At 55.7% G+C, this 12,785-nt stretch overlaps 1 protein-coding gene across 4 annotated transcripts in view; it reads right to left on the bottom strand.

Moving 5' to 3' along the window:
• Nucleotides 1–3,968: 3,968 nt before the first annotated feature.
• The window catches only part of ARFGAP3 (ADP ribosylation factor GTPase activating protein 3), a 57,227-nt gene continuing 48,410 nt past the window's right edge, over nucleotides 3,969–12,785 (bottom strand). For all 4 annotated transcript variants that reach the window (XM_084955097.1, XM_003481526.5, XM_021091419.2 and 1 more), the window contains 2 exons: nucleotides 6,653–6,774; nucleotides 3,969–5,049 (listed from right to left, as the gene is read on the bottom strand). In XM_084955097.1, the coding sequence (XP_084811223.1) occupies nucleotides 5,032–5,049; nucleotides 6,653–6,774 (140 nt within the window). In that variant the 3' untranslated portion in view covers nucleotides 3,969–5,031. The remainder of the gene's footprint in view (nucleotides 5,050–6,652; nucleotides 6,775–12,785) is intronic.

Below are 12,785 nucleotides of genomic sequence, written 5' to 3'. Positions count from 1 at the left end.
AAAGATCCCCAACGTTCTCCTTACGTGCTGCAAGTAATAAATTCTTCCTTTTTCCATTGTTTGGCTTGGCTGTGTGTCTCTCTGAAACAGAAGGGAAGGAGCAGGGCACGACTGTAAAAAATAATGACACGGCTGTTGCAATGACAAAAACTGGTTAGAACCCACTAGGTCCAAGGTGGTGGAAGATCTGACTTCCAGTGGACCTTGAGACTCCTTACACACTCATTGTAACACGTTAGCATCTCAATGACACGCCCACAGGGCCTATGAAAGGACAGTTGGGAGGCCCCCATAAAAACGGAAAAAAGTGGGGGCGGCCCAATTCCTGGCAATCCCCACCCCTTCCCTGCATCGTTGGAATAATCCACCCACTCATTAGCCTGTGAAATTACTCAGCCCATAAACACTCACCAGCCCCCATTTCAAGGCTGCTCTCTAGCCCTGGGAGGTGGGCCACATTCTGTTCATTTTCCTCAGTAAATCTACTTCTTACCTATCATCACTTTGAATTAGGCTAAGACATAAAGGACCTCAACTTCAGTAAGTCCTGAGACCAGGTGTGCGATTTTAATGAAAAGACTGTGGGTTCAAGTCCCGATTCGGGTTGTGCGGTTTCCCTTTGACTCAAGAGTGACACCCACCAAGAGGCCAACCCGCCTTGGGGGTGACAGCTCCACTGGGGGCTGTGCAGTGCTCCCTCCGGCCCCTGTGGCCTCTGCCTGCAGGATCGAGGGCTCTGCTGAGCGCTGCTCCCTGAGACCTGGGGGGGAAGGGCCGCTCCTGGCAGCCCAATCTCCAGGGAACCTGGCAGATCTGGGGCATTTCTTTCTGTCCAGAGTCAAACGGAGTTGGGGTCAGCCTGGGAGTCTCGGCCCCATGTCCTGGAGGCGCTGGCTCTCCCTTGGCTCCTGAAAGGCGGGACTCAGGGTGAGGTGTCTAGGGGATGCCCAGAGCTACATAAACAGTGGGATGGTCGGCCAGCCCCCAAGTCTGCCAGGGCCTGGCAGGACTCGGGAGGCGGTGCCTGGGTTCCCAGCCCTGCGGCTTGAGGCAGAAAAGGGAACCCCGTGCATCCCAGTAACTCCCAAGGAGTGTCCCTTCCAGGGCTGTCAGCCCCAGGGATGGGACTTTGGGCCCCTTGAAGCCCCTGTCAATAGTGTATCTCTGAGCTCTGTCCCACGAGGACATTTGGGGCTCAGTTCTAACGGGGACTCTGAGTCTCCTCTCTAGATATCTCTCCCCTCCCCCACTGAGCATGATTCTGCCCCCAGACCCTCCTGAGGCACCAGGGTCCTCGGCCTGGGTGGGGCTGTCTTGGTGGCCCTGGGGCGGGGCTGAATCATCAACCCGCATTGTTGCCATTCGTTGATCTCTGGTCAGCCAGAGTCACTTAGACACTGTGACTTAAGACACTGCATTGTCTGGCTGGGAGGTTTCCTGAGCAGATGCAGGAAGAGCTTGTCACCCTCACCCAGTGACTCCTGGAGAGGGTCATGGGGTATGAGGGAGGAACTGGTGGCTCAGGCGAACAAGGTCATGCCTGGTGCAAACCACGGGGTGGGGACAGGGCAGGAAACGGTGGCCTGGGTATAGGTAGGGAGTGAGCATCAAAGCCTCAGGGCAAAGCTGGGATACAGCTGGGGAGGGGTGGCTGTGACCTAGCACCTCAGGCCCTGGAGGGGGACCTGCATGGCGGGCCGGGGTGGAGGGGGGCTGTCTGGCCAGAGAGATCCCTGGTGTCTCCGTCCATCTGTCCATCCACCTTCCAGTGCCACGCAGGTATTCCTGCTCCTGCGCCCTTGTTTTTGGTGAGACAAATGACCTGGGCAAGCAGAACGATAAGAAGTACAAACAGAGGAAAAGGGCCCCGGCACAGAGGGGACGGGAGAAAGCACAGGTGCCTTTGTAAACCGATCGACCGCCGCAGTGCAAACAGCGGTATCTGAGCCGCGTAACCACGGAGAGCAGAGCAGTTTTCGGTGGGGAGGGCCATCTGAGCACAGGAGCACGGCAGGGGGTGGGCTGCGGTCAGGGTCTGACCTGGGGCAGGTCACGGTCACCCTGAGTCCCAGGGGCAGACCCGAACCCAGATGCTTCCGCCTCCTCCCACCCCACTGCCACCACCTACCATGTGTCCTAGGAGGTTGTCACCTGCCTGCCCACCTTAGACACCTGCTCTCTATGGCACTGGGCCTGCTGGGGGCGGGGGGAGTGAAAGGGCCTTGAACAAACCAAAATGAGTGGTGGTGAGAGAGACGGCTGGAAGATGTGCCTACAGCAACGAGTGGGAGGGTTAGTGGGGTTGGCACTGTGCGACCAGGGTTCGAGCCCCACATCCTGCCTGAGGCCTCGCCAGCTCCTGTTTCTGCACCCTCTCCTGTCATCCCCACACATCACCTCCCAGGGGCGCGGGGGGTGGGGTGGGGGAGGACCAGCTTCCTTCATGCAAAGTGTTCCAGGCACAGTTCTCAGCACCAGGAGAGCCTGTGAACTGGGGCGCTTATATTTTAATCGTGCTGGGAAGACATGAGGAATCAACAGGACGAGGGAGGGGACAGCGGGCAAAGGCAAGAGAGCCGGGTGGGGACCAGAAGTGCGGGGTCCTGGCACCCAGGCCCTCGGGTGGGCCTCCGTCCCCCTGGGAGCCCAGTCGTCTTGCTGTCAGGTTCAAGCCCACTGGGGGAGCCCCCTCCAGGCAGCACTTCCCATCCTCGCCCGTCGACCACATGGCCAACGGGCTCTCCAAGGTGGTCAAAGGCCGCTGCATTTTCAAAGAGAACTCGTTCTAATAGAACACCCCCCACCCTGCCCCCGCTCTGCCAATTCCTCGGCGGGATCTGGCCCTCACTGGCTTGGCTCTCAAGAACAAAAGCACAATAAAGACCTTTTTCCAAGCACCGCGGCTTAACCCTTCAGCCCGGCCTTGGCCAGTTTCCTCCGGGTCCTCGGGTTCCCCTATCCCTGTTTTCTTTTTTCATCAATAGATCGCACGTGTGATTTCTTGGAACAATTATTAACTACCAACTTTACTATTTGAAGCATTCGTGCAAACCGATTGGAAAACAAAACACCAAGGCCCAAGGACAGACGGGCCAGGAACACAAACTAAAGCCAATCTCTCCCCCTCCCACCCCCCCACACACTCATGGGCGTGGGGGATGGGGTGGGCTGAGCCCACCAGAGGGGGCTCCTGCCCGCCCTGGCCCTGTGGTCACAAGGTCCACGCGAGGAGGTTCCGTGATGGGGAAAAGCATGGCCACATTCAGAGTCGGGGGGTGGGGGGACTTCTGCAGAGCCTCACCTGCCCTCTGTGAAATGGGACCATTGCCTGCTCCGAGGGCTTCCCAGAGGTGGGCTGAGTCCAAGTCCCAGCGTGGAGCAGGGCTAACCCCGGGTGGGAGTTTCTCATGGACCCCGTTACGGACAGAACTGTGTCCCCCTAACGTTCGACACGACTGCATTTGGAGACGGGGTCTTTAAGGAGGTGGTTAAGGTTCAATGAGGTCACACGGGTGCGGCGCAGAGCCCACAGGACTGGTGACTGGTGCCCCAGGAAAGAGGAAGAGACAGAGAGGGGCCTCTGGTTCCCTCTGGGGAGAGGTCAGGGGAGGACGCAGAGGAGAAGGCAGCGGCCCACGAGCCCGGGAGAGTCCACGCCCCATGCCACCCTGATCCTGTACTTCTCGCCTCCAGAACCTGGAGAAGGTACAGTCTGCCGTTGAAGCTGCCTCGTCTGTGGCCCTTGTTAGGGCAGCACCATGGGCTTAAAAGACGCCACTCTGCACAGTCTCGCTTTCACCCAGGAGAGAACCGAGGTTCAGGCCAGTGCAGGCCACGCCCCCAACACACTAAATCCACCTGCAACAGAACCCACTCAAAAACACTTCAGCGTTAGACCACAAGCCCTGATTTATGGGTCTTTATGAAAGCTTTTTTTTTTTTTTTTTTTTAAAAAGTAGGCCATACGATCTGCTGCAATTGTTTATTATATTTAGAAGTCTACAAATTTGAGCTTTTAAGAAAAATTCACAAAATATTCAGTTGAAACCACATTTCTGGCTCATCGAATTTCAAATATATTTTACTGTGCTGAACAATATATTCTAATGCTGTCTAAAACACAGCCAAATTATTTTTCTTTATTCATTTGTACACATTCTGTAGTTTTTTTTGAAAACCAAGATTAAGATAAAAATATTAAGAAAACTACCCAATTACAACTCCTGTTGTCCCATGTACTGAAATATTCTCTGTGGGTGTCTCTTACCGTATTCATTTTTACTTCTGTACACCACATTGATTTATAAATGCACTGAGGGAGTCCTCTTACGGTTCTCATAAATTCAAACAGCAACACCTTGTCCAAAGATTAATTTGCTTGGCAAAGCAGAAGCTTGGGCTGTTAAAAGCACTCATTGAGAATTATTTTTAAATGTATAGATCATATAAAATAAACAAAGGGACAGACATCTTTAAACATTATTCGGAAATCACCTTAACATGTGGAAATATAAAGGAAACAACCTATCAAATTAGACACCAGCCTTTTTTGGTCTTTGCCTTTTATTCTCGGCTCCCTTTTTAACCAAAGAGGTGTTGTGAATTTCAGGCCCTTCTGGCATCAGCTGACTCTGGTAGCTGCTGGCCCGGGAGGCTCACAGCAGAGACACCCCCCCACCCCACGAAGGCTCTTGGTCCTTGGAGAAGTGGAGGAGCCCCTGTCTCCAGACCCCTGGCTGTTGGGACCAAAGAGTTCAAGGAAAGAAAGCGGGATGGGCACAGACAGGCCAGAAGGAGGGTGTGGGCAGGAGGAAGTACACAGAACAAAGTACCAAGAAGCTTCTACTACGTCAAAAAATAAGAATTTCTCAAAAGAAATATTAAAAATCAGCAATGTAGGTATACCACGGGAAAACGCAGCAAAACGATCTGCAAAACTGGCTGGTCCTCTCGGCGGTCTGGGATGTGGGCACTGGTTCACTGGGAGGAATTTCTCCCATCTTGCGGGCGCCGCGCTCCGGGCCGTCGGGCTTAAGAACCGTAGCGATCCTAGAGGGAACCACAGCAGCGTCAGGTCCTCGCTCTCTGCGTCACCAAAGCCGCGGGGCGCCGGGCAGGGGATGCGGCCAGGAGCCTCCGCGGCGCCCGCTGCGGCGCGCAGGGCGGACGGAGCGACACAGGGCCCCCCAGCCGGTGAGCCCGCCCTCTGGGAGGCAGGCCCGACGGGGAGGACAGAGGGACACATGTGGAGTCTGAACCCTGAAATTCGGGGTCGGCGGGGGGGATCCTGCAGGAGCAACTTAACCTCCGTGCCCGTTTCTTCCTCTATAAAAGGGGGCCAATTATAAAACGGGGACCATCGTCCATGAGGTAGGAATGCCACCTCCTTGGAAGGACTGGTGGGGGCTCGGCTGGCCTAAGGGACAGGACAGAGCTCTGAGAACCCTAACAGAAGTTGGGTCACCACTGACAGGATCCTCAAGGCTGAACCCCCGTGGTGGGGGCATCCCAGCCCCACGCCTCCCTGCCGGGAGCCCCCTTCAGAGGCACCAGCATGTGTGTTGGTCTGGCCACGTTTTATGTCAACAGGAGGGTCCTAAAATAACCTGACCAGAGCAAGAACATTCATGAAATAGCCTTCCTATGAGCTGGCCTGAAAGTGTTCCAAGATGTTCCATCCTTGCCTCTTTTAAAAGAATGAAACACAATCTAAATACCAACTTGAGGAATAGTTAAATGAATCACATGCATTTTTCACTCAACAGAATGTGGTTTCTGAAGGATTTCTTTTTTTTTTTTTTGCTATTTCTTGGGCCGCTCCCGCGGCATATGGAGGTTCCCAGGCTAGGGGTCGAACTGGAGCTGTAGCCACCGGCCTACACCAGAGCCACAGCAACGCAGGATCCAAGCCACGTCTGCGACCTACACCACAGCTCACGGCAATGCCGGATCCTTAACCCACTGAGCAAGGGCAGGGACCGAACCCGCAACCTCATGGTTCCTAGTCGGATTCGTTAACCACTGCACCACGACAGGAACTCCTGAAGAATTTTTAATTAGACACAAGTGCTCATAACACAACAGCATGAAGAAAAAGGGGCTATGAAACCACCTATTCAACATAATCCCTTTAAAATTTTAAACGGATATCCACAGAAATCTGGAGTTAAAATAAAATCATCGAGTTCCCCGGTAGCCTAGCAGTTAAGGATTTGGCATTGTCACTGCTGTGGCATAGGTTCTGATCCCTGGCCTGGGAGCTTCTGCATGCCACAGGCATGGACAAAAATAAGTAAATAAGTAAATAAATAAAATTACATCAACCAAAATATTAATGGAAGTTTTCCCTGTGAGGTGACATTGTGGGTAATTTTTATTTCCTTCCCAATATTTCTATTTCAAGATAGGAAAAAAGTAGATAATGATCATGACAATTCCAGTAACAATTCCTCTAGGTCGTAAATTAGAAAATTTAAACAAATATGAAATTATAATTTCTGGTTTCCATGATGTCCTGGGTTACACTGCAGCAAACATATAAATCAATAATACAAAATCTAATTTTCTAGCAATCGAAGAGTAGTCCAAATCTCATTTTCGAAGCTACAAACCCACCATCATGCTCAGTTAATGTCATCCCAGTTTCACTAACCTGAATTGAAGTCATGACACCGTTAGCAAACACGGAGAGCTTTCCAGCAACGGATCTCACCCCCTGCTTAAACTGGGCCATGTCAGGAGCCGTGGGCAGCACGCTCGTGAGGTTGTAGTTTCCTGCACACAGAGCAGACGCTGGCTGTCATTCTCCTGCAGCAACGGCACAGCCAGTGCCTGGGAACCCAATGGCTTTGGAGAAAGTGGGCCCCTCCCCTCCTGCTTCCCGCCGGCAGCAGCTGTGGTTAAGGGAGAAGAACCCCGCAGTGGGTTTCGGCGCCAGCCCTGTCGTGAACCACTTGTGAGACCCCATGTGAGAGAAGATGCGGTACTAGGTCTTAGGACCATCACGAGTTCAAATACTGGCACTGCCACTTCCAAGCTGTGTGCCTTTGGAGAGGGCCCTCACCCTCTCTGGGCCCTGTGTTCTCCAGGCTCGACACAAACCTGACAGGTAAATATTCAGAAAATGGCAGATGGGCAGATACCTCTGCGTTTTGTGGGCTCAGCATCCCTTCTCCTCTTTGTATAAAAGCCCCCCTCCCTTCCTCTGGGGAAGGACTCTCCCCTTCACTCCCCCAACCATGTGGTGGGCACATGACCTGGGCCTGGCCAATCAGAGCCTTGCTGGGATTCTGGAGTATTCAGGGGAGAGAAGGCCTGGCTTCTTGAGGGTTCTTGAGCAGCTATTCATGACTGGGGCTGCCCCTCTCCCTACTCCTAAGGAGGGAAGGAGGAAGCCTACCGCAGAGAGAATGAGGTGGGGTGGGGGGCAGACCCGTAAGCCAGCGGTGGGTGAAGCTGTCCCAAGGCTGTTTGCTGACTCTGAGCAGAGCCAAGCTCATGGCCAGTGTCTCAGGCACAGAGGCTGCTGTCAGCTGGGATTCTGTTGCTTAAGTTTGGGTCGTCCCATCACAGACACTAGCCTATTGCCACCAACACAGGTGACTCACGCAGCGTTATCACACATAAAGGGGGCTCCGGGGCTGACAGCGGGGCTTTGGCCGCACACGTGTCACGCAGTTGTAATGAGGTGCTGGAGGGGCTCAGAGACCTCCAAGTGAAGCCAAATCCCACAGGTCCTACAGGGAGCCAGCCCAGCTACACACGACCTGTCTACAGTCACCTGCCCTTGAAGAAGCAGGAGATACCAGGTCCCCTTCCGAGAACAAAATGGAAGCGATGTGTTCATCCTCCAGCAGAGACACCACCCACAAGACACTGTGTCCCCTGCAGCACTGTCCCGTGCCCACTGTGCGGGGAGGAACGGCCACAGGTGTGGATGCTTCCCCTCTCGGCCTCCAGGTGACGTTTCAAAGTTTTGTAGCCTTTTGCGAACGACAGAGTGGCAGCCCAGTCGTGACGGGACTTGGGTTTAAATCCCAGCATAGTGGTGCTACCAGCTTGCAAAGTGGGTCTTGGAGGAAACAAGGAGCTAGTGTGAGATCCTGGGTGCAAAGGCCCAGAGGCGGAGCTGCTCCATTGTGCAACGAGGTCCCAGTGGCCAGAGAGGTGTGGCCAGAGGTCGGCTGGGAGGGGGGGGGGAAATCTCAGCAGAAGCACCTCCACTTACAACTTGAAAAATGTTTATAGAAGAGAGCACAGCTGAGGCAGGATGGCTTTGGGACAAGGATCCCCCACTGACCACAAGCAGTCCTCAGGTGCTCTGAGCCCCAGTGTCATTCCTCTCTCCCCATCTCTTTAGGACTCCCAAATTCTAACCCTTACAACAAGCTGTGTCAGGTGACAGAGTTCTGGTCGATGTGATAAAGCAGAAATGCCTTACAGAGCTGGGGCATGCCCTTCTCTTTCCTTCTTCCTGCTAGCAGGGATGTAGGTGTGATGGCTGGAGCTGGAGCAACAATATTGGGCATGAGGTAAAAGTAGAGAATGGAGGCCATGAGAAACAAGAGGAAAGGGGTCTGGGTCCTTGGTGCCAGGGAACATAGCTCCCCAAAATTATATACAAGAGAGAAACTCAGGTCTGATTTAATCTCTTGACAGTGCATCTTCATTCCTTACTTAATCCTCACTAATGATCTATGCTCCTGGGGGTATAAGCAACTCTGGGCAACTCCTAGAGTAGGTGACAGGTCCCCAGCAGGCAGTCTTCCCACCTGCCTCCTGCAGCTCTGCTGCCCTGGGGCTTGTCGCTTGTGGCTCCACACTGACTATCTCCTGATCTCTGTATCCGGGCACCCGTGTCTCCTCTGAGGCAGCCCCAGGCTGCACGGAAGGGTGGTAATCAAAGAGCCCACGTGTCCTCAGGCTACACAACGGGTCTGGTCCTGCTTTTCCAGAGCTTACTGCCTCCTGGGGAAGCAGACCATCAACTTCTGACAACACCAAGCAGTTAGGAGGTGCAGCCGTGGCCCAGGCGTGCAGGGCCGTGGCCGTGCCTGAGCGGTGGCGGTGGGGTCAGCAGCCGGTGTGTCTGAGGAGGCTTACTGACTCACTGGCAGCAGGGGGCTGGGAAGGAGAGGGACTGAGGAAGACCCAGGCTTCTGGCTCGAATTACCAGGAAGAGGCTGGTGCCTGAGGAGAGCGGGGGAAGCTGAGCCACCCAGAGCAGGGGTTGGCATGGAGGCCTGGTGTCGGTCAGAAAGGCCCGGACAGCACAGTCAGCAGGGGGTCTGCTCAGCATAGGCACTGGGATCCAGGCCCACAGGGCCACCTTCCAGCTGGAGCTTCCATGGCCGCCGCACAGGGAAGGAAACAGCAACACGCACACTGTCTCTTAAAGCTGCAGCCCAAGTGGAACACGGCTGCCACGCGCCTGTCACTGGCCACGTGGCGTCGGAGCTGGCAGAAAGCACGTTCCTTGCCTGTGCCGAAGAAGAGCTGACGCGGTGGGGACCATGGCTCCTGGGCTCAGGCTGGCGGAGGTGCCCGCTGCCCCACGCCCCCCCTCCCAGGCTCAGTTCATTCCTCACTGTCGGCTCGCTCAGTGGATGCTTAGGAGGGCATCCTCGGCGCCGGTGCTGCGGACACTGGGTAGAGAGATAAGGACACGTCCTGCCCTTGAAGGGCGCAGGGTCCAGCCAGGGGAGACAGTCACTGGAAGCCCCGCTGATGCTGCGTGGAGCACAAGGGTGGGGGAACTGTGCAAGGTGGGCCCAACCATGAGGAGAAATGACCCTGGGAAGAGAGCAGGGGCCGGTGGGAGCCTGGGTGGAGCAGTGCCCCAAGCCAGGGGCAGGAGGGCGGGGCCCAAGGGTGACCCTGGATGACCCCCCCCGGGCATTTCCAACACTGAATTAATTAATTAATTTATTTTTGCTTTTTAGGGCCGCATGCGGCATATGGAGGTTCCCAGGCTAGGGGTCGAGTTGGAGCTACAGCTGCTGGCGTACGCCACAGCCACAGCAACGTGGGACCGGAGCCGCATCTGCAACCTACACCACAGCTCACGGCAACAACGGATCCCTGACCCACTGAGTGAGGCTGGGGATGGGACCCGCATCCTCATGGATACTAGTTGGATTCATTTCCTCTGCGCCACAACGGGAACTCCCCAACACTGAATTTAATGGAATAACACCATGTACCAATTTCCCTGAAACTGAACAGACCAAGAGAAGGATCCAAGATTACAGGGGCAAATGAGTTTAACCCAGAACCTAAGGGCCACAGTGGCCGCTCCTCTCAGGCACACAGACGCCCCTCGGCTCAGACGGAGGAGCCTCTGGCTTGTGTGACCGGACCTGGTCTGCGACTCCACCACACAGCGGCGACCTGTGACAAACACACACAGCAACTAACCCAACAAAACTGCCGAATGGCAGATGGGTCAGCGCTTTGGAGGCTGGGAGGAAGGAGAGAGGCCATGGGCCTCCAGGGAGGGACAGCAAAGAGGCCCTGGAGCCCCGTCACGCAGGGTGGTGAGTCCGAGGCGCCCTGGCGGCCCCGCGGGCCGTGTTCAGACGCTAATGGACAGAACGGTTTCCTTGAAGGAAACACACCGGAGGGGTGAGCTGGCTTTGAAGCTTCCCTTGTTCCAACATGGCTCTCACGAAGTCACCTCTGCTCTGTCATCTGGTGCCCCCGGGCAGTCCCACGGCCCCCAACGGACCCTGCTCGGTGGAGGGGCCCAGGGCTGGGCGCTGTGCCAGCTGGGGGTGCGGACCCGTGGTTTCTTGTGGTTTCTCATTCACTCCCTCCCGCGCTGGGTTAAGCCCCGCCCCCGGTTAAGCCCCGCCCCCAGGGGGGACCGCACTTCCCAGGAGGCGGGAGGCGTTTCCATTGCGGGACTGTCCTCCCCCCACAACCCCAAAGAAGTCTTCAAGGTATAGGGTCACCCGCCCAGCGGCACTGACACTTCATACATGGGAACAGCCTAAGAGAAGGCACGCAGAATACTCCTTAAAACCAGCTTTTGCTCTTTGCTGAAAGGGTAAATATTTAATGAGGTGCTCAAAGCGCTGACATTTAGAGCAGTTACTGAAGGCATCTGCTGAGAGACGCAGACCGGCTGGGTTTGGGTGGAGGGGGGAGGAAGGACCCTGGCCGTGGGGAGGGGCCGAGGTCCCCGCGCGGCCTCGCACCCCAGTGTGGCCTAATCACCACGGCAAGTCCCTAGGACAGAGCCTGCTGGGACCCACACAGGGCCAAAAAATTTAATGGACCTTTGTTCTCAGGGAGGGGACAGGAAGGTAAACAGGCTGGCCGCAACCTTCCTTCAACAATGCGAACGCCCAATCATCCGATCTCCAAAAGGCTTTTGAACAAACAAGAATGTTTCAAAGCAAAATTTCCAGCAAGTTGAATTACAAAAACACACAGCCAGGGGTGATTTTTCAACTTGTTTGAGTCTCTGGACTGACCTGCCCTCTGTGCAGGGCGCCCCAGCACTGACCCATGGTGGGCCTTCACAGGGGCCGAGCACCCCTCTGCCAGGAGTGCCAAGGAAGTCACCCTGACAAGGGCCCGGATGAGAACATGAGTCCACGAGCCACCCCCTTCCCCACCTAGACCCAGTGCAGGAAGCAGCTTCTCCTCAGCACGCTCCCTGCCACTGGCCCAGGTCCCTCTTGTCTCGCGAGGCGCTGCCCCGCTAGAACCTTCCGCTCACTGCAGCACAGCGGCCTGCCACTGGCCCCCAAGGGCCACGGTGGATCTTGTAACATCCCCTAAACCCCAACTCAGGAGGCCCCAGGCACCCAGGTCGGCCCTGTGACTGTCTCTGGTGAGGCTGTCTCTCTCTGGACTCAAGTTCTCTGTGGCTGCAAGGCCCAGTGCCCACATCCAGCCCCTCTGGGGTTGGAAAGGAGGGGTAGGCGGTCCTGGGCCTTGAGGCCTTGGAGGCCCTCTCCCTGGGCGCTCCTGCTGATCAGTGGGTTTCTGAAATGACCTCAGAACCCTGCTCTTTTTTTTTGGTGGTACCTGCAGCATGTGGAAATTCCCGGGCCAGGGACTGAACTCGCATCAAAGCAGCAACCTAGGCCACTGCAGTGACAATGCTAGATCCTTAACCCACTGTGCCACAGGGGAACTCCAAACCCTGCTCTCTCTTTCTTGCTCTCTTTTTTTCTTTTTCGGCCACACCCACAGCATGTGGGCCAGGGATCGAATCCAAATCCAAGCCAGAGCTGTGACCTACACCACAGCTGCAGCAACGCTGGATCCTTAACCCACTGCTCTGGGCCAGGGATTGAACTGGTGCCTCCACAGAGACAAGCCTGATGATTAAGCCACTGTGCCACAGCAGCAACATCCCAAACCCCGTGCTTTAATGTTGGCTGTGACACAGGAGGACATGTGGCCTTTCCTTAGCCCTGAGGCCTGCACGAGGCCCAAGTGTGGCTGAAAAGTGGCCTCCCTACAGCTTAGGGACAGAGACACAAGCAGAGGGTGGCACAGTTCCCGCCATCCGCCTTGGGCCCGTGCGCTGCGACTCACTCCCTGGGGAGCCCAGATATCTCCTCATGGGGGCCTGGACCCTCTTTTCCACCTGCTCATTCCCAAAGCCCCACTCTGTCTCCCCTGGAGCCTGGAGGCTGGTGGAGTCACCTGTTCCATCTGTGTCTGGGGCTTGGCGGGGGCGGGGAGGGGGTGGGCGGGCCTGGGAGGGCCTGCCATGCGCCAGGCCCCGAGGTGGCACTTTACATAAAGCACCTCATGTAAGCCTCCGC

The sequence above is a fragment of the Sus scrofa genome, chromosome 5 (assembly GCF_054392235.1).
Source record: "Sus scrofa isolate SSC_HxYL_T2T_F1_AM1 chromosome 5, Sscrofa_HxYL_maternal_Yorkshire_Landrace_v2.0, whole genome shotgun sequence".
Lineage (NCBI taxonomy): Eukaryota > Metazoa > Chordata > Mammalia > Artiodactyla > Suidae > Sus > Sus scrofa.
Note: the sequence above shows the minus strand (reverse complement) of the source record. Positions and strands in the feature narration are given on the sequence as shown.